The sequence below is a fragment of the Genypterus blacodes genome, unplaced genomic scaffold (genome assembly GCF_046128005.1).
Source record: "Genypterus blacodes isolate CSIRO-AG114 ecotype Tasmania unplaced genomic scaffold, CSIRO-AGI_Gbla_v1 ptg000061l_1, whole genome shotgun sequence".
In the NCBI taxonomy this organism is placed as follows: domain Eukaryota; kingdom Metazoa; phylum Chordata; class Actinopteri; order Ophidiiformes; family Ophidiidae; genus Genypterus; species Genypterus blacodes.
The window spans coordinates 4179687-4207606 of NW_027466873.1; the positions used below are offsets into that span (position 1 = coordinate 4179687).

Consider the following 27920-nt stretch of genomic DNA (forward strand, 5'->3'; position numbering starts at 1 on the left):
CATATATATAACTATTTCTTCATCCAATCATTTTTCAAACTAAATGAATGTAAGTCGAGTGTAAAAGTGAGCAGGTGGGTTTGTTTGTGAGTTAATGAGAGGCAGCTGAAGGGGGCGGGGCTACTCTAGTGAGGCAGGAAGTACGCAAAAATCACAGGAAATCTTAATTGTTGCAAATCTTTTATGAAAAAAGTGAAAACACAATCAACAACTTTGTCAACAAACAAACACAGTATTTTCAAATAAGAATGAGGCCTCTCTTTGCAAATTTTGTTTGGGGTATTGGATGCCACCTAATAAGCAAAAATAAGCAAAATAATTTAATTTAATATGGCCAAGTTTGTTTTGTTCTAGAATGTTCTTAATTCTACAAATAAATTATTAAAATGCTAAACTAAACAAAATAACCTCAAAGTATTAAAATATATGAATCGAGGGCTTAAAAAATACAATATTCTTCACCATTGATTGTTAATTTTCACACTGCCAAATGCAATGAAAAGTCAAATTAACACTTTCAGATTCCAGCAGGCTAATACAGGATTCTACTGAAAAGGCATCATGTTTATTTATTAAATTTTATGTTAAATTATTTTCCATAACGTGGATTTTTCCAGATGCTTCTCTGAATTCTGCTACTGAAAGAATAAAGAAAAACTTGTCAGCCTAGCTCGCGGAGAAAACACACTGAAACATTGTTCACTTGCATTTTTATTTCAGCTCCAGTGTTACATACTGTAGCAGCATTATCACAATAATTTCACACGTACACGGTCTCACAAACATTCTTGTTCTGTAGATGGCACTCATCAAAAATCAACACAATTCCCCTTTTCTTTTTTTGTGTGCAAAAATCTTTAAAATATTTACATTTCTATATGTCAAGTCTTCTGTCTTTTAAAATGTAAGAACCCTGAACATGATAATGCCTGTTGTTTTCTTGTTTTGAGAAGATTTAATTATTAGATGAAACCTATGCAAATCACAACAATGATCCAACTCAAAATGATTAGTGATGACTTCAAAAATGCAATAAATCAATCAACAATTTTACTTTATTACCATCTGATTCATAGATGATCAGATGAGTGGATATTACAGGCAAACAATTAAGACAATTTAATAGGAGTTATGGCCCTAGTATAAGAAACATAAAGGGCAAAAACACAGGGGCCCTGAGGTAAACATTTTTTTCTCTCTTACTTCCAAAAGTTTCCCCAGGTTGCCCCCCCACCTCCTCAAGTGGTGACACAAGTCAGTTTGTGAAGTTCACTGGGGCCTTGAACACGTCAGAATCCACACTGTGGACGTATTACTACTATATTATAATGAGCCGGACAAAACAACTCTCTCCATTCAGGTACGTCTCATACTGCATGTCCAACTAGTGGAAAGTAGTTTAAGAAAATTGGACCCTACTTCTCAAAAAATGTTCCCAAACAACCACAATCACACATTATTCACACTCTAACAGCTTTTGTTTAAGTGTTCAAAATGATATTCAGAATGTTGGGAGGAGGAGAAAAGGAGTATGACACAGTCAAGCTTAGCACACACACACACACACACACACACACACACACACACACACACACACACACACACACACACACACACACACACACACACACACACACACACACACACACACACACACACACACACACACACACACACACACACACACACACACACACACACACACACACACACACACACACACACACACACACACACACACACACACACACACACACACACACACACACATAAAGCCAAAGAAGCTGAATGAGACAGTTAAAGCTACACTTTGTCATTTGAAATGCACTTTATGTATAATCCTGATATCAATCCATAATTTGGGGGCTCTGTGTAAAAATATGTCTAGCACCTCCTACTGGTGGAATCTGATTTGGGTGAAAAATATACCACACAGGACATCGTTACCTCAATAGTTCTAGTTCTGGGATCAAACGGGTAAAGAGCGGGAGGAGGAAGGCCGACAAGTTGTCTCCATAATCTCACAGAGTGCTGGAGAACATTAACACCGATGTGAATGGACACATGGAATGAAAACATTGGAGAACATTTAGTATTTCCACAATCTACAGCAGACAGGAACATAATTAAAATGACAGGTTAAAAATAAGATGCATAGAACATTATGTACTGTACTTCTTTGGTTTAGTAACAATTACCAGACTCGAGCGTAAAAGATGTGTTGCAGTGTTGAAGGCCACTGAATGGGACTTTGAAGAGTACAAATCAATCCAGCCACTTGTTGGGATCAGACCAACGTCAAAAGAGGAATCGTGAATTTCCTAACTACTCAGAAGAAAATGGAGAAGTGGTTGGAATGAGCGGCGAGCATACAAGAAACTTGTAATAAAAAGTGGAAGTGGGAAATGGAAGCATTGCCCGTCAACAGGTTGATTTGATGAGGCCTTTACCCGGCTTGTGACGGGTCAAACTGCTCCACTGCCTCTCAACCAGGTAACACAAATGGAGTTTACATTCTGGGTGGCAGACGGCACTTCCTGACCATCTGCAAGAGAATCTACAACCTTTAGGTGTGACGTTAACAGAGCACACAGAACGCAAAAAAAATAATCACACAACACTACAAATGTATGAACGCTGACACAATTCCACCATTCAAGGTTAAAACAATGAAGCGGCCCAGAAAACCTACGTTTATATACCAATATGAACACAAAGATAAACAAGCTGCCTTCTTTCTGTGACTGCAGCACTCTTAGAATTAGACTATTTTTGTGCGTGATTTAAAAGCGGCGTAGTAAAGCGCCTCGACAAGGTAAATAACTGGACCGTTACGGCCTACACACCTACATACGGAGAGAGAGAGAGAGACACACAGCAGCTCGCTCCGTATGCTTTGCACTTAAAGCTAATAAAAGTCAACAAAAATGAAAGATTTGCAAACAATAGAGGCTGGTGTTTAAGACGTCTGTAAATGAGATCCTGTCACGTTACGTTCACCATCCATCTCTACGACCGCACATCGTTAGAAACAGGAAGCGGCTCTTGCAATATAATGTAAGGAGTCGCCATCGCAAGAAACAAAAGTGGAACGATGGAAATGTGAAGGAAAAAAAAAACCTAAAGAAAATAGGAAGCAGCCTTCAATATTTCAGGCACTTGGAAAAAGCGTTTTTGTTTTGTTCACCGTGCGAGAAAAGTGAGACGTGTGTGTGCTAATAATTCATTATAAATACGCGAGAAAATAAAAGAAGCCCACAGCCGTGTAGTTCTCCTGCCTCCATCAAATACAAGCCTCAGGAAGCTAAGAAAATAAAGCTCATAATATAAATAAAAAGTCCCCATGTGAGAACTACACACATCAATCAAGACAACGTGATCGTGCAGAATCCACTTCACCTCTGTTTGGTAATGGGTCGCAGTGACATCATCCTTTCATCCAGTAACATGGAGACTCACAAAGAATTGAAGCGGAAGTGGGCGATCTGTCACAACCCGGACAAAGGTGACATTCCTTTCAAGACGGTGACGGCCGCTGTTGCCAAATAGCACGCTGGCACACACAGTGAACGCACGCTCGCACACGCCCCCCCTTCCTCCTCAGGGCGTGGCAGTGGCACGTCAGTTCTCCGGCACGCTCCGGATTAAAGATGGCGCCGTTCTGGCCTCTTGTTCCAGCTGCTGCTTGGTGAGAAAGTACTTGAAGAACTCATAGACTGACCAGGCGATGGCGGTAGAGGGCATCTGGTATATAATGCGAGCTTGGACCCCTTTGAAGAAGGCGGGCAGGCCTCCGATGCGGTACACCGTGCTGAAGGCGTTGGCCATGCCCGTTATGTGTCCGCTCATGTTCATGGAGTTCAGCGCCACGTTCTCCTGAGTGTTGAGCAGCGTCTTGCACACGTCCAGCGGCGTGGTGATGGCTGCCGAAACCGCTCCAGCCGCCGCCCCTGAGATGATGTGGCTGCCCGGGTGGTAATGTCTCTGCGGATTGAGCTGCTCTTGCATGAGCTCGTAGGTAATGAAGTGCACGGCCTGGAAGGGGATGTTCATGGTCAGCTGTGTGCTGTAGCTGCGGTAGAAGGCCTGCACGCCTTCGGTGCGCGTCACCGTCTGAATGCAGTCCAGAAGCCCCCGGTAGGGAGAGTTGTACATCTGCATCCTCTGCTTGACCACTGGGCCACGCCGGGAAACACAAGGAACTATGTTAGCTGGCGCGCACACACACCAGACACCCACACATTTTGAAACCAGAGACGTTTGTGTTTTGAAAGACAACCCAGACATCACAGCTTCCTCTACAGCCACAAGAGCCTCCACAGTCACACTGCACCCATCTGATGGATACTAATGGTGGAATCCCTCTTTGATGAAACCCCGGGTTCATTGATATTTTCTTACCTTCCGCTGGGTTCATGACTGCATCATGGAGAACAGTGGCCACACTCCCTGCAATACCTGTGAAAAGGCAAACACGTGTGTAATTATTGCGTTTACAAGCATTTTGACAGCACCTTTGTTTACCGCCAACACGCTTTAAGCCAGCAGAAGTCAGGGAGGAAGTAAAACACAGTCTTTATACGCTGGAACAGCTTTGTAACGGCACATACAAGCTGGCACACGTTGGGGTTATGACTGCGTTCAGGCGAATGTGTTTCCTATGCAAATGACTCCATGTTCAGTTAACCACTTAAGTCTGCCAACGACGAATAAGACTTAAGTCCTTAATCTTATAAAAATACTTCAGGCTTGTGCAAGTCAGGTTTGGAAGACGAGGATACCGTTTGCTAAGTGACTGTTGCCGCCGCTCTGAATGACATCACTCAAGGAGCGCTTGAGGCGTTCGTAGCAGGCGAAATAGAGCGCGTGGGCGGGTCCTGCTCCCATCATGGTGATGTTAAGGCCCCTCAGCGGCCTGAAGACCCCCTCCGTCTGGATGATCCTTTTCAGAGCCCCATACACACTCTTGTACTGGGCGTTGGGGTCTGGCTGCAGGCTCTGCATCCTGGTCTGAAAAACATACGGTCATATGTTTAGAACATGGTCACAGGACACATTCAGTCCAGAGACTTGAAGAGGACACACAGGCACCTGGTGTCGGCCATCTTATTGTTGCGAGTGATGCCGTCACATTTTTCTGTCATGGAGTGCTCTTGGCAGCAGTGTTGGGTTCAGTCTGACTGACGAGTGTCTCCGTGAGGCTCAGCGTGGGAGCTCACTGTACAACTCTAAGTAGATTCTCCATTCAAACAATTAACGCACTTTACCTCAAACACATATTAGTATTATACTGCTCCAAACTAAAGATATTGTTGCACTGAAGCTATCCATTTAATATATATTAAAAGAATTTACATTTTTGTACATATATCTGCTTGCTGTAACGTCTTAGTTTCAAAGGTTCCGCTTGAAACAAGCTGCTGCTCAAATCTACTCACACTCGTCTATAAGAACACATTGCACCTTATCTCTTTCTCATTTTTACCAATCGAGTTGTGGCATCTCTCAGTCAGTGACGGTTTACTAATCAACACTACGGAGGAGCATTTACACACACACCCTTTACTGGGAGGCTGATTCCAAATGTGCATGAGGCAGATAAGATCCCCCTCCTAGCATTAGTACAAACTGAAGGCAACTGCCTTTGTGAGAGCCTGAGACAATCTGATGGTGTGTGGTCTGTGTGTGTTCAAAGTAAAAGCCCCAAACAGATGATCAGAGCAGTGTAACTGGCCGTCGCATGGCTGCAGCTGGTTATTTTCAAATGTATAAACGCCCGTCAGTCTACAAGCCACGGTGAGGTTTTGGTGAGCAACCTACTTTCAAAACATGTATATGAAACATCAGCAAATCAGCATCAGCAAATTCCCATATTTGAGAAATTGATTAATTGGACATTTGTTGCTTAAAAACAATCAAACTAACCCCCTCTTGTTTCAGCGGCACAATTCTTAGCTTTAACTGTCAGATTAAACAATAAAACAGGAACATGATGGGATTCTAAGAGTGTGTTTCTCCAGCTGTTTACGAAAACGTTGGAGGAAATGATGACAATGGCTTGTGTAACACTACAGACGGGCACATGGGCTCAAGACCGGGACGGTGACGCACAGAGGACATTTTCTCCTGCAGTGTGCGAATGATGCGGCCCGTTACAAATCAAGATTATACAGCAGCAGGCTGACTTTATCACAACACCCCATTGTTAGACAATCATACAAGGAAGAGTGCAAAGGTCACGGTCACGGTATGAGCCTGAGCAGATACAATTTTTAAACTTGTAGGTTCTTCTTCTCGACATGATCCTTGGATGATTAATTTGCAGTCATCATCTGACTAAATCTCCGTGACAACCAGTGCTCGTGGAGCAATCGTGTCAATGATTTGTCTGAACACTCAAAAGTTAAATTCCAGCTGAAACTGCTTTGCAAAATCTGTGTCTAATCTTGTAACGTGCACTTACCGCTGCTGTGTGTTCTTACTGAGCAACAAAACGAAACCTTGCAGCAAAATGAAACAAGGAATTTGATGAGGTCATCTTGGGAAATGGGAACTTTCCATGGTCAATTTTTCACTACTTTTATTTTTTCAGTCATTTTATTTCCTTAACATTCGTGAGTAATAGAATAATCTATGGATGGATATAATGATTAGTTACTCCCCGTACATGTGTGTATACCTCCCCCCCACACACACACACACACCATGAGGCTGACCTTCACTTAGGTCAATAAGACGTAAACTTTGCATAATTGTCAAACTATATATGCACTGTCTGCATGAGAGAACACTACGCTGGTGCCAAGTATTTAAATATGACACGGTAATAAATACAAACTGAACTGTTTGATAACTTTGAACTTATTTAGCCCTCGGTGTGACTTTGGTAAACCATCGATACACTTCAAGTCGAGTTTGCCGAGTTAGCGAAGTGGAATTATCTCCGTGAATAACCGCGAACGGATAAACAGTTAATTTTCCTCAGTTGACCCTCGTTAGTGTGTTTTCCATTAATGCTAACTAGCCTGAGTAACTAGTTAGTAGACTCGTGGCGGCGGGCTGGTTAACGAGCTAACAGCGAGGCTAACTGCTGATATGTGGCTGTATTACTTCACAGCTAACGTTAGCAGGTGTGTAGTTAGCGGTGTGCCGTGGCTAATGAGTGCGGCGGGTCTGTGCTCCGGGTCGAGGATGACTTAACGCCACACTGGCCGGTTACCTTGACGGAGTCCACGGGATACATCACCGTGTGCTCCAGGATGCCAGCCACGGCTCCGGCTGTCATGTGGGTAGTCACAGAAACATGAGGTGGCAAGCTCTCGTAGTCGACGTCGGCATCAAGCGGGTCACCGTCGGTACTTTGGAGCTCCGACATCGCCACCGTTGCCACCGCACGGTCCGGGCTCACCTCCATGCGCGGCAGGGCAGCTCCGCTCAGGGTGAAGGCTCACAGAGGTGTCAGCGGCGTGGGGAACCACAACATCATCACGGAGAGGTGCTGCTGGAGTCCCTGCGCCCGCGTGACGTCGCTGACAAGAGGCGTGGCTTACGAGGGAGCGTGGCCAATCGACGTTTAAAGTTAGGGGAAAAGGCGGGCTTAAGGTAGAAGATAGCCAATCAAAAGTGTCCATGGTACATTCGCTCTGACATTTCAGAATCCTGCTGACAATTTGGAGCATCTTTAGTCAAAACAAAATTCATTTCAAGAGCTTATATAATATACAAGGATAGAAACAAAGAACATCGTTCGTAACTTTGAAAATAAGTAATACGCTTTTCATGCTATTACAAAAATAGTAGGAATACATTTTTTATTAATAATTTGAATTATTCGGCAAATTCAACACCCATATGCTTTAATTCTCCAAATCGCTCCTTTTCTAATTTACTATTGAATTTGGCCATTATAGTCAATCACCAATAAGAAATGTTTATGTTTATGATTTAATGTTTTAGATTTAAAAACATATGATATAAGCCTTTTTACTTATTATCTCTATGTGTACATTGGTATTGTTTTCATGCGTCTTGGCTGTTTTCCATGTGCTTCAATGCTTGATTGTAATTTGCTTATACAAATTTTTGATATGGCAATAGCAACATTTGCTGTGCAATTGTGAATGGGCTTGGCATGAAACCACACAGTTGTCCTTTGGCAGATAAGTAGGTTTGGTCTCCTTATCAGGCACCGTCTGTTCAAAGTCAGTGTAAAATTGAAGGAAACCCTACAACTTTGCTGTTGTTTAAACTTCTGCTTGGATTTTTTATACCCCCAATCACACACAGGGGAAAGAAATAATAATAACTTATAACTTATCTGCCTCACCCCTGCTTCTCATAATGTGCATGAACACTATGAAAGATATATATATATGCAGATAACTTTCAACTTCTGTAAAAAAAACTTGGGAAAAATGTTTTTGTTGTGCTTATAAACTTACCTACTCAGTCAAGTTGAATGACTCTTCACATTTTTATCATTACTGTACTTGTATTTTTAATAATTTATAATGTTTTTGGCAGTGTCGTCCTCTGTCTCTTGTTGCAAGCCACTAGTTTAGATTTCAACCTGAGATCAAATTGGATTAGACATTAGTCAGTTTGTGTTTGCATCAAGATTTTAATCTCAAAAGCAGTTGACTTTTTGCAAACTATCTGATGGCAAGTATTTTGATGCAACTCACACCATTAACTTGATCTGTTTACTATCCTATCCTACGACAGTCACCTTTCTTTGAAACACAAGCTTTGAAACACAAGATATATATATATGCAGATAACTTTCAACTTCTGTAAAAAAAACTTGGGAAAAATGTTTTTGTTGTGCTTATAAACTTACCTACTCAGTCAAGTTGAATGACTCTTCACATTTTTATCATTACTGTACTTGTATTTTTAATAATTTATAATGTTTTTGGCAGTGTCGTCCTCTGTCTCTTGTTGCAAGCCACTAGTTTAGATTTCAACCTGAGATCAAATTGGATTAGACTTTAGTCAGTTTGTGTTTGCATCAAGATTTTAATCTCAAAAGCAGTTGACTTTTTGCAAACTATCTGATGGCAAGTATTTTGATGCAACTCACACCATTAACTTGATCTGTTTACTATCCTATCCTACGACAGTCACCTTTCTTTGAAACACAAGCTTCATTGACCTATACACACCGAGCAGACTGCAGTGTCACTGTAGGAGTGTCTTCAAAGTGGTAGTAGCGACATATGGATGACTAAGCATTGTTGGAGTTTGATGTCTCTAGAGACACTTGTAGTGGAGTAGTGTTGTTACAGGTGGTATTCACACATCCAATAAGGAAACTACAGTCACAGCTGTAAAACCATGGTTTCACAATATTTGACTTTTACCTCCCATGAACTATTTGACATGTCAGGTTAGACCATGTCACTGAGGGTGGGGGCTCAGATTCAGTCCTACAGAGGACCCCACCTTTTTTTGGTACAATACAATGCAAGAGCTGAAAAAGAGTGATCCAGATGTGTTTGGAGGCATGAGCCAAAATGTGCTTTGTCTGTTTACTATCAAGAGGATTTTACTGGTTCAGTCCCTGTGTTTAGATTCTGGTTAAGTCACTCACAGGTGAATTCAGTAAAGTGCAGGTGCTCAAATTTTGTCTTTTGATTCTCTTCAGTAGCTGCTATTGGTGGCAATGTGAAAAATTAGCTTTCAATTTTTTTATCTTTTAAATTCTGGATCTAATCCACCAACACGCCCACTCTTCCATAAGCCCTAAATGTTGTTAAGACGTTGCTGCAGCGCTGCATGCCTGCTGAAAGCAAGGTTTCAAAAATCCAGATCCAACTCTCATCTTTATTGCAGGAAGTGAAGGACATTTTACACAGGTGGGAGGTAAGCACACCAGCTTTGACATACACTGCATATCACATACAGCCTTTTTTCTGATCTTGTTTCACATGTTATGCAATTCAACTGTGGTATTCTGTTTAGACGAACCGGTTTTTCCAGTAACAAGCCTGGCCTGGGGTTGTAGGATTTATCTACATTTAGAAACACACCAACACAACTGGCCTGGGGTGAGTGCAAATGCAAATTACTGTTGATTAAAAGTGTCACAATACACACAATAATTTAAATGGGAAAAGTTGAGCAATAACTTAAGGAGGGTAATGGTAACAACCCCAACGTTTGTTCCATGGAAAGCGAATTTGTGGAGTCTAAACTCTTCAAGGAATTGCCAGCCAGATAAATTTAACATAAAACCTTTATTAATGAATTCCAATGTGTCACTTATTTTGTTTTCTTTTGTGCAAACAGTTCAGTACATGACTTCATACATAAATAATTGGCAATACTTTCATTTAATTTGCCCTCACAGCAGTAATATTTTGACAGCTTCCGAAAATGAAGCCCGTTGTAGGTACCCGAGTTAAGGATAACACACACATTTCAGCAGGGCTTTTAGAGAGACAGATTCCCTCAAGTACTGAGCTGACTTATTTTGGTTTCCCAACAGTGACAAGACATATATTGCACTAATGTAGCCATTACAGGCTACTTGTCTTGTTATACAAATATGAGGCAAAGGGATCTGTAAAAGAAACGCACAAAGGAAACATTCTAAACTGCTCTTTCCACCAAATGTGAATTGTACTGCATTTGCGATTTCGGTAGAAATGACAGGTTCTTTTTAAATATAACATTAAAATTAACCATGCATGTATCAAGGCAAAAATAAAGGCAAGTGTCCTCACATTAAAAAAAAAACTCAAAATAAACTGCCTCCGTGTGAAAGTTAAGAGTGCAACTTTGTGAGATGTAACGTACAGACGACACACACATATATTTTTCTTTATGGATGATTACCTAACGAGCAAAGTGACAGAATGTTTGTCTCCAACATTTCTAGACATAGAAATTGAAGACACTTGGAGGCAGCTGCCATTTGAACTTGATGAAGGGTGGCAATGCTAAATCTTTATGTAAATGAAAATAAAACCTTTTCTTAATCAAACAAAATACCTTTAAATACACAAAACATTCTCATGGCTCAGGGAGATCATAAAGATATGCATTGTTTGTCTAAGGCCGAGTACCATCTCTGTTTAGTGGACATGATCGGAAAATCAGTCCAGTAATTCCAGCAGCCTACAGATAAAAGGCCAATATACTGAATCAACAGAAGGCCTGAGAGAAGAAAAGAGTGAAGATTTGCAGTGGAAAGTCCGACATGGTTCAAAGGTTAATGGGGAGCGTTGGCGAGCCGAGGCCCTCTTCCAACCACGGCACGGAGGAGGGCGTGCAGCGCTGAGTGGCGCGCCGGTGTATGCGTCGGAGTCGCAGTAAATACAGCATAATGGACAAGACCACGATGAAGAAACAGGCCAGGAACAAGTAGTGGTTGTTGACAAATGAGAAGCTGTGCCGCCAGTGAGAGTGCACCGCTTTCAGGCTCTCCTGCTGGATGTCTCTGCGAAAAGCAAACCATTTCATGTTCGTGTACTTTCATGTTAATGCTACAAGGACTTATGTGAAAATGTTGATTACTGAGGCAATCTTACCTCAAAGGCAGGAAGCGTGTTCTATAAAGGATTGCTCCAAGAGTCCACTGAACTTCCTTATCATAGACCAGAAGGGCGGTCTTTAGGTTTTTGTAATTTGTTGGGAAAGAGAAGCCCGCGTGGAAGACTTCGTACATCCATGCCGATTTAAAACACTGGTACCTGCACACGAGCATAAACACAGTTTAAATGCTAAATAAACAGTTTGGTCCAAAGTAAAGGGTGTCTTTGCTGTGGTGTGATTATGTGTGATTTACTTCAGTCTGTGAAGATCAGCGTGAGAAGCATATAAGCCAGAGTCAAAGCGCTCTTTCAGAGTCCTCCACTTGGTCGTGCAGTAATTCTGCAAAAGCAAAACCAGGTTGTCAAAGACATAGGAAATTAACAAACACACCCTGAAGTAATTTGAGCACAAAGGGTATGTCTGAGGTCAGTGCAACATCTGACTTTTTATTCTAACGTTTACCTTGGCAGCTTGGCCATATTTAGACGAGTTATAATCCCCGCCCATGCGCAACACGTCCTCTGTGCAGTAGTAGAACTCGGAAAAGCCATAGAACTGGCTGTTGCTGTAGTCAATTGTTGGCTGGTAGATTCCATTCAGGGATGTTTGATTCTCACTGGTGCGATTCAGGAACGGTTGCAGCAGCTGTCTGCACCGTTCAAAGTCCCCCGTGCCTCTCAGGTGGAGCTTTTGTGCGGGCGGCCCGATCTCATCCTGCAGGTCAGTGGGCAGACAAGGATCCAGGAGGGGCGACTCTGCTGTCTCACCCACCTGCTGGCCTAAGAGCCTGCGTAAATTAATGAAACCCAGTAAGTTCATCCAATGGTGTGGACTGACGTGAATGAAATATTTACACAAAGTGAGCAAAGGAAGCCATTTGCTCTGGCTGTGGCTCTCACTTGTTTCGAGCTGCAGTGTTTCTGAGGAGGCTCTCCTCGTATCTTTGGCGAGCTGCGTTTCCCCCGAAACCCAGGAAGGTGGACACATACACGCGGTACACGTGCTCGGTGCGATGCGCGTCACACCCCAAGTTGAACTCTGCCAGTAAGTTCTTGGCAACTTCCTCCTAGAGGGCGGACAAAAATGAGCCAGTGAGGGAAGGATCCACGTCATCAACTCACACATGCTTCCCAATTTGGTAATTATAGACGACATGCATCATCAGGTGATCAATGTACAATGATAAATACAGTAAAGCTAATATTTCTTATTCAAATGTAATTACAAAGATGGTGGGGAAGCATAAACGGCATGTATGCAAAGAAAACACCACAAGCTAAAAAGGACAGATAGGTCTTGATTCAACCTGCTACAGCACATTCACATCAATCCAAATCCATTTTAAGGATAGTTTCTCTTGTTTTTGATTGTGTTTAGGAAATGTATTGGATATGCTCATTCCTAAATCCTGCTGTAGAATCATGCTGCAGGCTTACAGCAGGCCTTCAATAGTGATGAAAGGAGAGTAGATCATCTCCACGGGACAAAAATGGTGCAAACAGGTTTAACCAGGGAATGACAGAAGTTGGAAGGAGGGAGAAGAACAAAGGGTGAGTGACAAAAACAAACGCAGAACAAAAACAGAATTGGTTGTGAATAATAACCTGCTGTGGAGAAGCAAAGCTTACAGTTTTGGGCACTTCGTATGCGATCTGCGTGGAGACGCCGCCCATGTCCAGGACCCCAGCTGTCCTTTTCCTCACCTGCGCCTCCTGCTGATCATTGCCTGGGACATGTACCTCCACTACGGCGTCCCCATCTGTAGGATTTGACAGCGGTGAGATGTGGCGCACAGGCAGCATTGAAAGGTTAAAGGTTAAAGGCCTCCACCATCTACATGGCACAGAGGTGAAACATCATGGCCCTGGTCCTTACCGTTGTGCACATGGTTAAATCGTCCCAGGACAAAGTTGATCCCAATCCATGCATAGACACCTAAAGTCAAATATAACAATTTGTTAAGTTATCCCGTTATTAATTATGCAGTAAAAACACATTACATTGATTTTAATGGTTTGCAATAGAATCCCAATAGTTTGTGTATGGAGATGTATATTGTTTGCCTAAATCCTGTTTGCCTAATCATAAAACTTATCACAGGTGTTGTGATAAGATGGCAGGAGAAGCACAACAACAAATTAGTTTAACTATAAGTATTAACTATGAATAAATAACAACAACAATTGTTTCCTTAACAGCGTGAGAGCACCTAACCTAACTTGATTTACAGATCTCCGCCTCTTCAAGTCACCAGGAAGCAGCAATTCAGAGAAATGTGCCTGTCACTACATCTTATTACTGTCATTCCACCGACCTTCCTGCTTGCCAGAAATGACTTCTACATGGGAATCCGAGAACAGGAAGTTGAAGTGCACTGGGATGTCTGTTCGCAGATCCTCCAGGAGAGCCTCCTGTTGACTGAGATTATGGGGGTCTCACTTTTGTGGCACGCTGGCATTATGTTGTTTGAATTTACGGGCAAATACAGATTAGAAGCTTAGGGAGGTAGAGGGAGTATTTGTGATGGGATTACACTAAGCAGAGAGAACAGTACCTGTCGGGGAGGATTCTCATTCCAGCTGTGCATAGGATGTACAGAGGTGTTTCTTGGTGCTTATTTTTAGGAATGTGTTGGGCTGCGAAGCTCAACAGTGGATAGATGTAATCACTGGCTTTCTGGGGTGTTTTGGCCAATTCAGAGATGCCTGGAAGCAAAAATGCAAAAGTATGTTTGAGTTGGTTTAGCTCATAATAGACAGCATTGTGTTATAATATGTCTTTTTTAATGCCTTTATAACCAATGTTTATAATTTCTTACAAAACAAGATGAATTAGTTTCTCCTCTTCAACATTGTGAAGCACATCTTACCCGGTTTGATCTTCATAACCACTGGCTTGCGGTTTTGATCTCTCATTTGCCGGATGTCCAGCAGTTCGTGAGGGTTCCCGTTGTGCCTGGGCCAGCAATACACAAACACCCTGGAGCCGCTGCTGCCACAGTCCACCACCAGGCCATAGTTCAGGTTGGGATTGCTCGTATCCGTTGCCTCCACATCAGTCACTCTTGCCAAGTGTCGGTGGAAGTGGCTTTCCTTTCTGATCCAGCTGGCGTGTCCCCTTCCAGTGATGAGCATTACGTACACGAGTCCCACCAGGCAGACCACAAGGCCGATGAAGACCAGCTGTCTGAGGGAGGGGATCACGATCCGAGGGAGAACCTGGGACGACAGGCTGAAATGCCAAGAAGCTGGGAAAAGGCAGGAAATGCTGATCCTGGCCAAAGACAAAACGGCAGAGGAGTTAGACGTAAACACATCTAAAGACATGACGTGTATGTGACTCACTGGGAGGGGGACAACCTTACCTTCCCATGATGCGGATTGTCTTTTATTTGCTGATTTATTTTATAAAACTAATATAACAGTAAAAGGAAGGAGCTGTAGTTGGTTTGTTCCAGGGCTCCATCCCATTTTCCTTCCTTATAACTATGGCCTTTAGGGGGGAAACAGGAAAATATAACGTTATAGTTGACACACACACACACACACACACACACACACACACACACACACACACACACACAATATTCCGGTGAAGCTGAAGTTCCATGGAACTAAGAGAGCTGAGAAACATGCCTGTGTTTACAAGCTGTATTAGAGAGAAGCCACAGAAACAAAATGTTCTTAGTTCCGCTTGGAAACATGACCCGGGTTAGCTTAGCTTTAAGGAGTTTCACATTTCCGAGCTAAATAACCCGAAGCGGTGATGTTTTAATACTCTTTAGTGTCGAGAAACTCAACCTATGTGCAGATTTACGTTAACAGGTGGCTTGTACTTACTATCAAAGGTCAGATCCCCCCCTTCGTAGAAAGAACACCGCCGTTTGTTGACAGACAGATGCTGCACGCTGCTAACGCTAGCTGCTTTCGGCTCCCGTCGCCAGTCTCCGCTAAATGACGTGGCAGTCACAGCCGGGGTCCGCTTGATTTGTAAAAAGGGGCGGCCCGCATTGAAGAGAGCGCAGCCATCCCACCATTATGTTACTGATTAATCCCATTAACATGATTGTGGAACGCGAGCTGTGTTTGTGCGTCCGTCAGTAGAACGAGCGCCATTCAGCCAGTCCAGTTAATATGCACAAAGTTATTTGCAATTAAACTTTTACGTGTTTGAATGTGTACAAATTCAGATCTCCTGGGGATGTCCTCTCTTTGTTTTTTGCTTTTTTTTTGTTTCTCTCTTCTCTCCTTCTCTACCACAGCCTGTGATGCGATTTGTACTGGCCTACATTGCTGTTTGACATCATCCTGTAAGAACTGTATTCACCCTATGAGATCATCGCAATTTCAATCTACTTGCATCTACCTCAGGGTCTACGTGTAAAGTTTAACAACAACAATAGTAATAATAATACAACCTTCTTTCTCTCTATCTTTCTCGCTCCCTTTCCCCCTCTTTTTGTATAAAAAATGATTTCCAAAATATCCTTAAAGTGTATGCACAATGTCGTGTAAAATGTTTGCTTCAATAAAAACCAATAGGGGAAAAAAAAAAGAAATGCAGATCTCCGTCAATCTTAACATTGAGTCAAAAGTTAAATTACACACAGTTAGTATGTGTGCATTTATCGAGGTTTTCTCGGGAATTTTTCCTCGTCTTCCTTGAGAGCTTTGCGCTGGGTCGGGAATTGTCCTAATGTTGTGGGTCTGTAAAGCCCTTTGAGACGGTGTATGCGATATTGGGCTATACAAATAAACTTGACTTGACTTGACTTGACGTGTGTGTAGGTGAGTTCTCTCAGATGCACACATGCTCAGTACAGCCAGCAGGGGGCAGCGCCATGTTGACATTTTTTCCTTTTTTCGAGCCTTGGTCAAAGCAGTGTTTTTTGGCAGTGTATAAAACATCAAGTGTGGAAAATGTATTACTACATCATAAGATCATACCTTACAATACTAGGTAGTACACTGTGTCATCAGGGGGTGTAGCTCAGGGGTAGAGCATTTGACTGCAGATGAAGAGGTCTCTGGTTCAAATCCGGATGCCCCCTGCCTTGATTGAACTTTTCCCCGACCTGGGTACTACTGAAGGATGATCTTATCTGACGTCTCCACAAAGTGTCCCTCTAGCTAAAATAACAGAATTACAGAAACAACCTGTACCCCAGTGTTTTGCTCTTGCTGTAGTTTTTAGTAGTTAATTCTCAATACAATGCTACATAACTCATAATATAATTGAAAAAACTAAGCATCTGCATCATGTTAGTGTGTTAGTGCATTATTGTATCATTATACTCACAGGACTATTGCATTGGACCTGGCCTACTGGCTGTAAAACTCTGTGTGGTGAGGTTTTGCATAGAATCAAACATGGGGATGTTCAGCACAAGGTTACCAAAGTGTGCAACACAGACAAAGCTGTCATTGATCAGTTATCTCTTTGTCTTTTCTGTAAACAATGTTTTAATTATTTGCATAACCGTGACAACAGTGTTGTGTTTTTCAAAGAGGATTAGTGGTGATGACAGGCTGTGTTGAGGTTGGTAGGTAGGATGCAGCATCTGTCTTCATCATCTCCACACAGACAAACGAGGTAGAGGAGATGAGAGACGGGTTAATATCTGGCTGTGAGTCATGGAATCAGAGGCTTAGGCCAAGTGGAAACGCAAACAGGACAAGAAGCTGCTTCAGTGACTTATATGGAAGGGCTGTGGTATTTAGACCACCAATCCCAGCAAACCAAGTGCACAAATTAAACCCATGCTCTGTTTTTTAGTGTTAATTCAGGGATTATAATTTTGATTGCAGTTGATACTCAGTTATAGTTTTGCAAAATTGAGGTTAAAACCTGTAACATAATATTCTTTCAACCTGCCTGGAAATTCAAATTTAGTATAAATGAATAGAATTAAGGTATTGAAGGTTACAGAGCTTTACCTTAACATATTTTGTCTGTAACCTTGTGTGCCTGTGGCCTTGCAGGTATAGTTATCTAGGGAAATTACTGGAGTGCCTTGGTGCTAGAAGACGCAACAGAAGCTGTCTCTGCATTGGACCAAGATGGCTGCAAAATGAGTAGCTCTTGTACATTAGTGTGTCCCTTGTTGCACATAGGCAACAGATGGATGTGGCAGGTGTGTTTGTCATTCTGTGTGTGTATGACCTTCTGTCACCACCTCACAGGCCTGTCATGATGCTTAAATCAAGTGCTGTGTATTTACAGTATATCAGAGCTGAAAATAGTAAATTTTGCATTCATTAACTTACTAGTTAAGTGTTCCTGCTGAAAGATCCTGTAGAAACACTTCTTTGCACAATCAAAGACATTAAAGACCTTTTTATGCCATAGACAAGGTTTGAATTGTCTTTAATGTAATGAGAAAAATGACTCAGATAGAGTAAACAACCATTTGTCACCAATCAATGGGTTTCAATAGTTAACGAGCATAAATGTTGTTATTTATCTACAGGAATACATATTAACTTGTTTAATTTGACGATTACATAGAATAAGTTCACAATTTGTAACGTACTGCATACTGTACCACTGACAAGATTCACTCTTGGCAGGTACACCCACTTCATGTAGGTCACCCATTTAACACAATTATTCACGGTGGACCAAGTGTTATTATGGGCCGTGTGTCAAAAAGGCCATTAAAGGAAGATTTGGATGAGCGCATGGAAACAACGACGTGATTGTAAATTACTTTGAGGACTGAAGAAGGAAGCACATCGTAGTGTTTATGTAAGAAAGTCATAGCAGATTGAAGCTGGTCACACTTGGCTTAAAACATCTGGCTATTTACTTTCCCAAAATCGATCATACATCCCAAGACTATTTGACAGCACAAACATTGATGGAATCCTAGTCTACCACTCCGTCTCACGCCGGGTGCGGTGGCGCGTGCCTGTAATCCAAGTTTCCGGGAGGCTGAGGCTGGCGGAGCGTTTGAGCTCAGGAGCTCTGAGCTGCAGCAGACTGTGCCAATCGGGTGTCCGCGCTAAGTTCGGTACCGGTATGGTGATACTGGGGGAGTCCGGGACCACCAGGTCGACTAAGGAGGGGTGCACCGGCCCAGGTCGGAAACGGAGCAGGTCAAAGCCCCCGTGCCGCTCAGTAGTGGGTTCGCGCCCGTGAATAGGCGCTGTAGTGCAGCCTGAGCGATACAGCGGGACCCAGTCTCTTTTTGGCCTTATCAACATATTTTATAGCTTTTATTTAATTGTGTATTTTTTGACTGTTTTTTTAAAAATGAAGTTGATTCTGATTCTGATTCTTACGTGATTCAAAGGTCTATGAATCCAATAAATTCAATAAAAAAAACCATCGAAGTCAGTAGTGACGTCATACCGTGGTTATTGTCGAAAGTTGAGCGACAATAAACAGTTATCATGGCAGATTGTCACCCGTTGTATAGAATCCCAAATTTCGCCCTATGCAAACATGGCCGGTTAGCTCAGTTGGTTAGAGCGTGGTGCTAATAACGCCAAGGTCGCGGGTTCGATCCCCGTACTGGCCAGCTTGTTTTGTACTCTTTGTCGTCAGAAACTCTCAACAGCTTCTTTTCGCTACACAGCTATTCTACAATATTAGTCAGTCAGTCGTTACATTCCTGGACTCAAACAGCACATCGGCATTGTAATGTAGAAAGGAGATCTTCTGTTAATTACGTCACAAATCACTGCGATCCGCTCCCTGGCTGCAGATGTGTCAGACGTCCCTCTGAAACTTCTGTTTATCCAGGCGGGATTTGATGTCAGCAATCTGCTTCAGGGACTCGATGGCATCATGAACACCCTTGAAGCCTGTCCAAAAGAGAGGGAATGGGTACAGAGCAAAACCAGATAATGAGCAAATTAGGTGAGAATGAGACAACTGAAGAGAAAATAAGTGAAAATAACGATTTTTGAAATTGTGCGTAGAGGTGGGTCATTGGTAGAGTGACCATGTTTTTTAAAGTGCTCCTTCTTATTCTATAATGACCCCGGGTTGTCCTGTATTTACAGGATTCAGGCAATTACCGGTAGTCTGTTTTGTCTTTAAGTGCGCATGCGCCGAATTCGTCGTTCATATAAACACTTGTTAACACACCTGCGATAAGTGATTAGTGTTACCACGCCTTTAGCTAGTTAGACATGACTGAACGGGCTAGTTCCCTTCAACGTAGAGCTCCAAAATTAATATAAACTCTTATAAAAGTTAGCGCGCTTGCTTCAGAGTCCAGCAGGGTCATTTGTGTAAGTTATGGAGCCACTTCACGTCTCCGTTGTGCACGGAGGTCGCAGTGACATGAAGGGGAACTAGTGAGGGAAACATGAACCCTGTGAAAGATGGAAGCAAAGGACAAATACACGTCACAGGAAAGCACAACTGTCCACCAGCACAACACAAGTCATTGTAAGTCATAATGTTTATTAATATTAATATTACTATTATTATTAGTAGTAGTAGTTGTAGAAGTAGTAGTAATAGTAGTATTGTTGTTGTTATTTTGTCATACAACTTGCTACGTGATGATTAACGGATTAATGGTGATTAACTGTCTTGCTGGTTCTGACTTTAGTCTTGTCTGGGCCGTGGGACAGTGGGCTTGGTATGTGTGTGCGGTCAGTGTGTCCTGTATTGAGCTGCTGCAGGTCTGGTCAGCCTGCTCATTTGGCCCAGGAACATTATATTGAGGCGTATTTAGGAATACTACAGACAGGAAGAAGGGAAGTTGGCCTACTGCATTCTGTAGCATTAATGAGGTGACAAACCTCAATTAGTCTCCCACAGGTGAGGTCAGTCTGCTGTACATGTGTGATAGTGAGTGCTACTCGTGTACACATCTCACGCCCTTCCTGTGTTACTGCTGCTGCTGATTGAGATGTGACATCATATCAGCTTTGTTTAGGCCTGTTGGGTGATGTTTTGTAGTGTTGTTCCAAAACTTTACCTCCTTATCTAATCTCATTAAAAAGCATTCCGTGACTATTTGGCATTATTTCTTCATACCCTTGCAAAGTAGCAAAACAAGCTGCTTTGTGGATTATTGGAAATGTGCTAGGATATTGAAATAATATTTAATATAATATAAACAGTGGTATTTATTTGTTTCTACTTTGTTCATTTCTTTGCTATTGTATGCTTCCCCTCCTATTGCACATCTTGCTGTCTGAGGAGAGGGAATCTGTTGTTTGAGGATTACATGTAAATATTTTAGGGGGGTTTTGGCTTTGTCAGGGTTGGAAGCTGTTGCTCTTAAAACATTGTAATATTTAAAGGAAACTTTTATCAATTTATTCAAAGATGTAATAAAGACTGTGGGCTAAACTTTCTTGTACGACGAGCGGATATTTAATCTCTCTGACTCCCTGCCTGTCTTGCTTCTAATATTTACAACCCTCATCAATTATGCATTGCACTCCTCTTCTCATACAGAGAGAAGAGGAGTCTCTTCTACGATCTCTTCCATCTTGTCACCCAATGCTTAAAATAGAGTGAGCTATGGATGGATGGATCTACAAGCACTGAGAATGAAGGCTGCAGAGCACATTACCCTTACTCGTATTTATGGAGAGGCTTTCTTTTGCATGTGGTCTAGACTTAAATAAGCATGAGAGACTGACAGACAGAGGGAGAGGGCTAGAGGATTAATGCCAGGGCTCTTGGGGAAACAAGCATCCAATTGGCACTGCGATGCAATGGGGATAAATGATAGTGACAGCTTGCTGCAGAGATGAGCTGCTGTATTCTTCTTAAAGTCCATCTGTTAAATATCATGTCCCATTTACATTGAAGATTTGCCACTCATGAATGTGTTGTTTGAAGAGTCCTCTGTCATGCATGGTAGAAGAGCTCTGGCACTGGCACCAAAGATCTCTTATTCTCTCCCAGCTAATAATTCAGTGCCTTACCAAGCTGCAATAGCTTGATTGGGAGAGGGTTACACTGAAAATCAGAATCAGTTATACAAAGGAGGATTTCATTTGACAGGATGTCTTGTTCCAACTTCTGTGTAATCCCCCCCAAAATGATCTATCAAGCATATTGTTACATTCATGCCATTTATACCAATAGATTCCATTCATCAGCATCATTTATCTCCTGTCTGATGTACCTTCAAGTGTGCTTTTTTCCTTGACGTACAATGTAACATCCATATGCACTTGTTTACTAAGTGATGACACAATGATTATGACAGTGATCGCCCACCTTTGTGGTATTCCTGTTTGAGCAGCTGCAGCTCCTGATGAAGGTTGCTCTCCAGTGAAGTCATTCTTTTACTGAGTTTGGTTTCTGACCCTTTCAGCTGCTCTGCCTGGCTGTGGTCAGCCTTGCCTCGCTGAGCCTCAAAGCGCTCCATAAGGCCCTCCAGAGCACGCAGACGCTCAGATAATCTAGATTCTGTCTCAAACTACACACGTAAAACACATACACATATTTTCACAAACAGTGCATATGTTGAGAAGAGGACAAGAACATCCAACCTCCTTGTATGCTTATGTGAGTGATTCACAAACAGTAACTCTCAAATTTTGACTTAACTTCAAAGCAATACAACATATAGTCTGAACAGCAATGGATTATTTCAGAGACAAAAGTGACGACAGAGAGAATAGGTGATGAGGTTATAGGCTCAGATGATATCATGCTCTTGAAAAAACAAAGTCTTGATATTGTTCCCCTCTGTATGTCAGTGACTTTACCATTGTGTCCTGCAGTGATGAGCGGAGCTGCTCGCCGTCCTGGGCATGAATCTGTGCAGAGCTGTGGTGCTGCTGTTCTGTCCACCTCCTCAGTGCATCTGCCTGCTCCTTGGCGGCCTTCAGTCCAGCTGACATCCTGCAAAGGCATCAGGAGTACAGGTTGGTTTCAAGAATTGCCAAGTTTGCAGATTTCCTGCCTGGTAGGCTATTTCGAAAACAGAGTATCAGGTATTTAAAAAGAAGCTTGAATTGAAGAAGGTCCAGTAAGAAACATATTAGGAATGCATTTTGATTGGCAAATATGTGACAGCAGAGCTGAATGCAGGCTACACGTGGCTGTTATTTCCATTGACACACAAAAACCATAATCTGCCCTCTTTGAAAATGCTGTGTGATATTGTTCTTCTCAGAGAAACTCAAGTTTTACTTCTCCTATATTTGTCCTTTCACTGTCATTCCCAAGCTGCACGAATGTCTCTTCAGGCTTAAAGCTGCTCTGACTCTAGCAATTAGAAGTAATGTGTTCTCCGCATCAGCCTGTTACACACACTGCAACACTGAGCATGCAGAACATTGTAGCTCAGCAGCTCGTATGTGGTGGAAAGCATTAATTTGTGCAGTCACGTGTAAACTTACATAAACAAATAAAGGAATGCACATCTGCACACAACTAAATAAGCACATGTAGGTACATGCATACAAATGAATATTTGGGGATTATTTATTCAAACACCCTGTTCGGCAGGGCAGTAATAGTACATTATTCCTTTTTTTCGTTTGGTCTGCTTGTATTTGGAGTTTTAATTCTGTGGAGAACACACGCATCGGAAATGATTTGGGTTTGCAAGGAGCACTCTTAGCTGCAAATAACTGTTAGTTAAATACATACAGATAAATTGTAGCCATCTCATCTTCCATCCCGTAGAGAATGAAACTCTTACCTGAGTGTGGGTTCATTTATGCTGCAAATCCTGTAGCCTCTGACATGCTGAGTGAAACACTGCGTGGGCTTGTATTGTTACACACACTATACAATATCTCGTAGGGAATCCACTTTGTGTTTACTCATTTTCTAGAATTCATTGGCACTTCAATTCACTTAACCTTACTGAATGCGCCAGTCAATGAGGCAAGTGCCAGGCCTATGTGTGTGTGTGTGTGTCTGTGCATTTGGCTCCTGCAAACAAATAAATGTAATACTATAGGCAGACCTAAGTGAGTCAGCTTTCCTGTATTTGAATATCAAATACAGGTTTCATAATTCAGACATCTTTTCTTTAATTTCTTCAAATTGGCTTTCCTAAAACTTCTTGCCGTTTTGCTTTGACACACAATGAAGCCACAAGACACAAGACAGGGATTGACTGCAGGCTGTATCCAGTTTAAGCAAAAGAGAGACACTGCTTTGCGAGTTAGGCTGGGGAATCCCTGTCAGGCTCAGTGCTCACTTAGCTTCTAGCAGCTCAGTTTGGCTTTGCAGATCACACATGGCGTTCTTTTGGCCCCGGGAATGCTCCGACAAAGAGGCCTCCACTCTGCCAATATCATGATAAATCTGAAACAAGGAAACAATATCACAACCACTAGCATGTGACTTTGTTAAAGGGAAGTACCTCTAAGTGTTGGCAACAAGATCTGACCTTTGCCCTTTGTGGTTTCTGCTGAGCTCAGCTGATTTAGCTGCTGCGCTAAGACGGCCAGTCAGGGCGGCGGCAAACGGCACTGACCCACTTTCTCTGCACTTTCAATTATCTTTATGGCAAATGCTTTGACCACTGCTCCAAAAGTAATGTGCTGTGCACAGTGATTTACCGCTGCATGCCACCGACGTAACTGACTGCAGGATGGATCTGTGTGTGTGTGTGTGTGTGTGTGTGTGTGTGTGTGTGTGTGTGTGTGTGTGTGTGTGTGTGTGTGTGTGTGTGTGTGTGTGTGTGTGTGTGTGTGTGTGTGTGTGTGTGTGTGTGTGTGTGTGTGTGTGTGTGTGTGTGTGTGTGTGTGTGTGTGTGTGTGTGCGTGGGCAGTAGCTGTAGGCTACAGATTTAGTGTTGGAGGGAATTGAAACATTTGACATGAGTAATAATCCAAGCTTTTCTGTGTTTTGTTATATTAATATTGAGAAAAAGAAAGACAACAAAAGGTTGAACACAAAAGGTAAAATGAATGGACCCTAAAGTGATCTCAGTCGGCAACAATACGCTCCATATCACCTGGGAAACAGCTTGCCGTGCACCCAAGGACAAACAGTTAAATTCTCTCCCAGTGTGTTTAATAGACTAGACTACGTTTCGTTCAGCAAAGCAGCATGCTTTGATAGAGTTTGTGAAACATGATTAACATTATGGTATCTATTAAATACTTTAAATGTTTAACTTTTCAAAGCTCACAAAATTCAAGTCTATAGTTGATTAAGTCTCAGTATTCTTGTTATGTTACATCGTCTCTCACCTTGAGCTCCAGCTCTTTGAGTTGCAAATCCAGAGCTGACCTGAGCTGTGTCACCTCCTGCTGCAGCTTGATTACCTGCCTCTCCCCAGAGGACACACTGGCACTCAGCTTGGCGATGCTGGCGTCGCACCTGAGACGAGAGGTGGCGATGTTAGAAAGAGATGTAGCTGGATTGAAGGTGGAATAAAATCAATGTTATAGCAGGAAGATGAAGTGCCAGCCGAGTAGAAGATCACATACATGCATTTCTTTGTACAGCTAGTTATAATGCTGTCCTTATTTTTAGCACTATTGTAAGACAGATCCCTCCTCAATTTATCATCACAATCACCAGGCCTGCTATTAACTTGCATACTAAGCACGCCCATGTGGAACAAAAGAAATGAACAGTATCAGTCATATGGTCAGGTCATTTCTATTGACGATCTCTCACCCTCGCTCTCAATCAGAACTGATGAGTGTGTATATATCAACAAACCAATGGTGCCACCATATGGGGGCTGGGGGGGCACGGCCACCCTGATACATTTGCTGCCCTCTATTGCTCTCTCAATACTGCAAAGCAACATCAGCGAGAAAGATGTGGTGTTTCCATTGGCTTCACAGTACAACCCCAGTCCACCAGCTTAAGCGAATTCTTGAGAGAAAGTAAACTACTGGTTTGTTTAAACTGTGCAAACTTGCACTTGCGTTACCTGTGAGCACCGCATCATATGAGTAAGGGGGGTGTAGAGTTGAGAAGGGCTGGGGCCATAACTCTTGATGATTCTGTAGATGTGTTTGCCAACAAAACACAGCATCAGGCGAATGAAACTACTGAAGAGTGTAGCCTGGATATGAGTGTTTCTCTACTTCTATATTTCTGTCTGCATCTGCCAGTGGGCCCTTACAATAAGAGATAAAGTCTACTTTTGTCATGGTAATGCCTTTTTGTGGTAACATAAAACCAAAGAATATGAGTAGGCGATTCCTTAACTCTGCCAAAGTTTTCAACAAGCCTATTCCCTACAACAGCATAATACCATTCCTGAAACAGTTATGGCTTTTGGTTTTGGTGTTGGTGTTTTCAGGGTCCCCCGTGTGGCCACTCCTATGAAACATTTCTCGAGCGCTACCGCAACAAACACAATAACCAGAGGGTCCAGCTAATGAGTGAATGGTCCGTCGTGACATTTCGGCTATTGCTGTTTCTATTTTCCAGCAGACCTGCACACGGATTCCGCTCAGGGAACACTACAGTGTATCAGAAAGCGCTGGCCTCCTTGACTATTCATGACTTGCGCACAGAGGTCATTAGAATAAGTTGGAGATAGTTTTCCCCTGCACAGCTCTTATAGCACCATAACTCACCTCCCTTATGAGTAATAGCCCATCTCCCTCCTCACCACTGACCTTCTTAACTCCACCAGGCAGCTCTAGGACAGGGTCAGTCTGCCGTGAACGTCCGTCTGAATACTTGTTTACAATCCCCTGCACACTCTTATAGTACTACTCCACTGTCTCTGTGATCTTGGCGTTAGGTGAAAAATTGAATTGTCTCGCACGTCCTGAACATCGATTGTATTTTGGAAATTCGAATGTTGGTGTTTTACTCAGAGAATTCAATCTCGGTACAGGAGGCAACACAAACACACTCCACAGCTCCACTTAAGTGCTGTGACTGCTAATCATCGTCAAGAGTGTTTTCAAACCTAGAAGCTTGACTCTGTGGTGCGAACACACTAAAATTAATTAGCATGTGCGTCTGTGGGTGTCAGATATGGCGACAGGATGGCTTGGAAGTTGTGAGAGTGTGGTGGGCTGCCAGACATGATGAAGAAAATAGGATTTGATTTCATTAGAGTAGGAGAAAAACATGTAGGTTCTGTGCCTCACACTTGGATTTGATTGACTTGTACTCCAAATAAGTGAGTATTTGGTTTCACTTGCTAGTAAGTGTTTTGTCGTATTTGTCACACTCTTTCACACCCTCAGTGTTTGTAGACGTGATGTGATTTAGGTGTACCTGGTTACTCTTCCTCTGAGGTCTCCGATCACAGCCACGTTTTTCTGGTCTAAGCTTTGCACAGCAAATGAAGTTCCACTTGTGACAGAGTCTCTCTGGGCAATTTGGCTCTCAAGTGCCTGCTCAGAACAAACACAGCATATACATCATACCCATAGCAAAGCAGTTTAGACGGAGTTACAATACAGTGGCCCTGCAATAACTAAATGTAATGTTGTGGTGTTGAATGAGTGAGCACTATAATGACATATGTTCCCTTATTCTGTGGTTAGACAAAACGATTAGAAACAATATGATTCAATACAACTCCTCCATTCGCTACGATGTCAAAAGTTGATCAACACTTCTGTAATGTTAGCAACAAAAATAATTTACTGCAGGGCTATTGTACTGGACTGCTGTAATTCTTACGAGTGACATTTCTCACAACTCAAAAATTGCTTGTGTAGTTAAGTCAAGTTCAATTGCATAAAGAATCTTCCAAAGGAAATATTAGCCCTATATCTTATCCCCTGATGTCCACCACCTGCCCACTGGCATACCTGTATGTCCACGCTGAGTTGTTTGACAATGCGTGTCACGGTGATTATGTGGTTCTCTAGCAGTCTGCGTGAAAGGGCCTCAACCTGGACTGAGGCGTGGGTAGACTGCAGACCGGCTGCCACCTCCTCTTTGATCCTGAAAGCCTGTTCCAGCAGCACAGCCAGGGTCCTCTCCTGACTGCTCAGACGACCCTCCATGGCATTGGGCCTTAGTTATGCAATAAACACCAACAAACCTGCTCTTTATAGTTGATTTTGGGTCATTTGGAGATGCGTGCTGCATATTGTGAACACATTTTATGGCAACGGAGGTACAGGATTACATTTGGATTGATAAATACTGCAACCCTAAGCTCATCAAATAATTCTACATACATAAACATGTGATGTTTATTGGTTTCCACAGCCTCAGGCTCATCTTCTGATCAGATCTCTGATTGCTGGCGTCTCTGTGCATGCTGAGTGAAGTGAACCTGTCTGATGTCTATTGTTAATTAAAGATTAATTGGATCAGTGGGATTCACAGCGGTGCTAGAAAGGTTGTCAGTAATTCACAGCCTCATTTGCATGACATCAGCAATAGAAAAAGCACTGATATCCCTTTTCAAAATGTAAAATGAGTCATAAAATATTATGTTAATAAGTTCTGTACCTGCAGTGCTTCTGATAGGGCTGTAGCCTTGAGTCCTGCGACAT

At 42.5% G+C, this 27920-nt stretch overlaps 3 protein-coding genes and 2 non-coding genes across 6 annotated transcripts; 2 read left to right on the forward strand and 3 right to left on the reverse strand.

The window, feature by feature from the left end:
* Positions 1-693: 693 nt before the first annotated feature.
* On the reverse strand, positions 694-7517 carry slc25a37 (solute carrier family 25 member 37). Its single transcript, XM_076154304.1, has 4 exons — positions 7220-7517; positions 4782-5010; positions 4402-4458; positions 694-4175 (listed from the first exon to the last, which is right to left on the reverse strand). The coding sequence occupies exons 1-4, from the start codon at positions 7412-7414 to the stop codon at positions 3622-3624; spliced, it is 1035 nt and encodes a 344-aa protein (XP_076010419.1). The 5' UTR covers positions 7415-7517; the 3' UTR covers positions 694-3621.
* Positions 7518-9805: 2288 nt separating this feature from the next.
* Positions 9806-15490, reverse strand: entpd4 (ectonucleoside triphosphate diphosphohydrolase 4). Of its 2 annotated transcripts, none has more exons than XM_076154160.1 (12): positions 15378-15490; positions 14903-15030; positions 14408-14811; positions 14093-14243; positions 13853-13956; positions 13414-13473; positions 13167-13297; positions 12438-12604; positions 12001-12325; positions 11792-11877; positions 11535-11696; positions 9806-11443 (listed from the first exon to the last, which is right to left on the reverse strand). In XM_076154160.1, exons 2-12 carry the CDS (start codon positions 14908-14910, stop codon positions 11209-11211), a joined length of 1833 nt encoding a protein of 610 aa, XP_076010275.1. In that variant the 5' UTR covers positions 14911-15030; positions 15378-15490; the 3' UTR covers positions 9806-11208. The 2 variants fall into 2 exon arrangements, with proteins under 2 accessions (XP_076010275.1, XP_076010274.1); XM_076154159.1 differs by having other exon boundaries at positions 13143-13297.
* A 1026-nt stretch (positions 15491-16516) lies between these two features.
* trnac-gca (transfer RNA cysteine (anticodon GCA)) lies at positions 16517-16588 on the forward strand. The gene has a single exon. It is a non-coding gene; the product is annotated as a tRNA-Cys (tRNA).
* A 2398-nt stretch (positions 16589-18986) lies between these two features.
* Positions 18987-19060, forward strand: trnai-aau (transfer RNA isoleucine (anticodon AAU)). Its single transcript has one exon. It is a non-coding gene; the product is annotated as a tRNA-Ile (tRNA).
* Positions 19061-19251: 191 nt separating this feature from the next.
* fam81b (family with sequence similarity 81 member B) lies at positions 19252-27920 on the reverse strand. Its single transcript, XM_076154078.1, has 8 exons — positions 27877-27920; positions 27225-27432; positions 26683-26801; positions 24678-24807; positions 23678-23784; positions 22230-22365; positions 21736-21937; positions 19252-19346 (listed from the first exon to the last, which is right to left on the reverse strand). The coding sequence occupies exons 1-8, from the start codon at positions 27918-27920 to the stop codon at positions 19252-19254; spliced, it is 1041 nt and encodes a 346-aa protein (XP_076010193.1).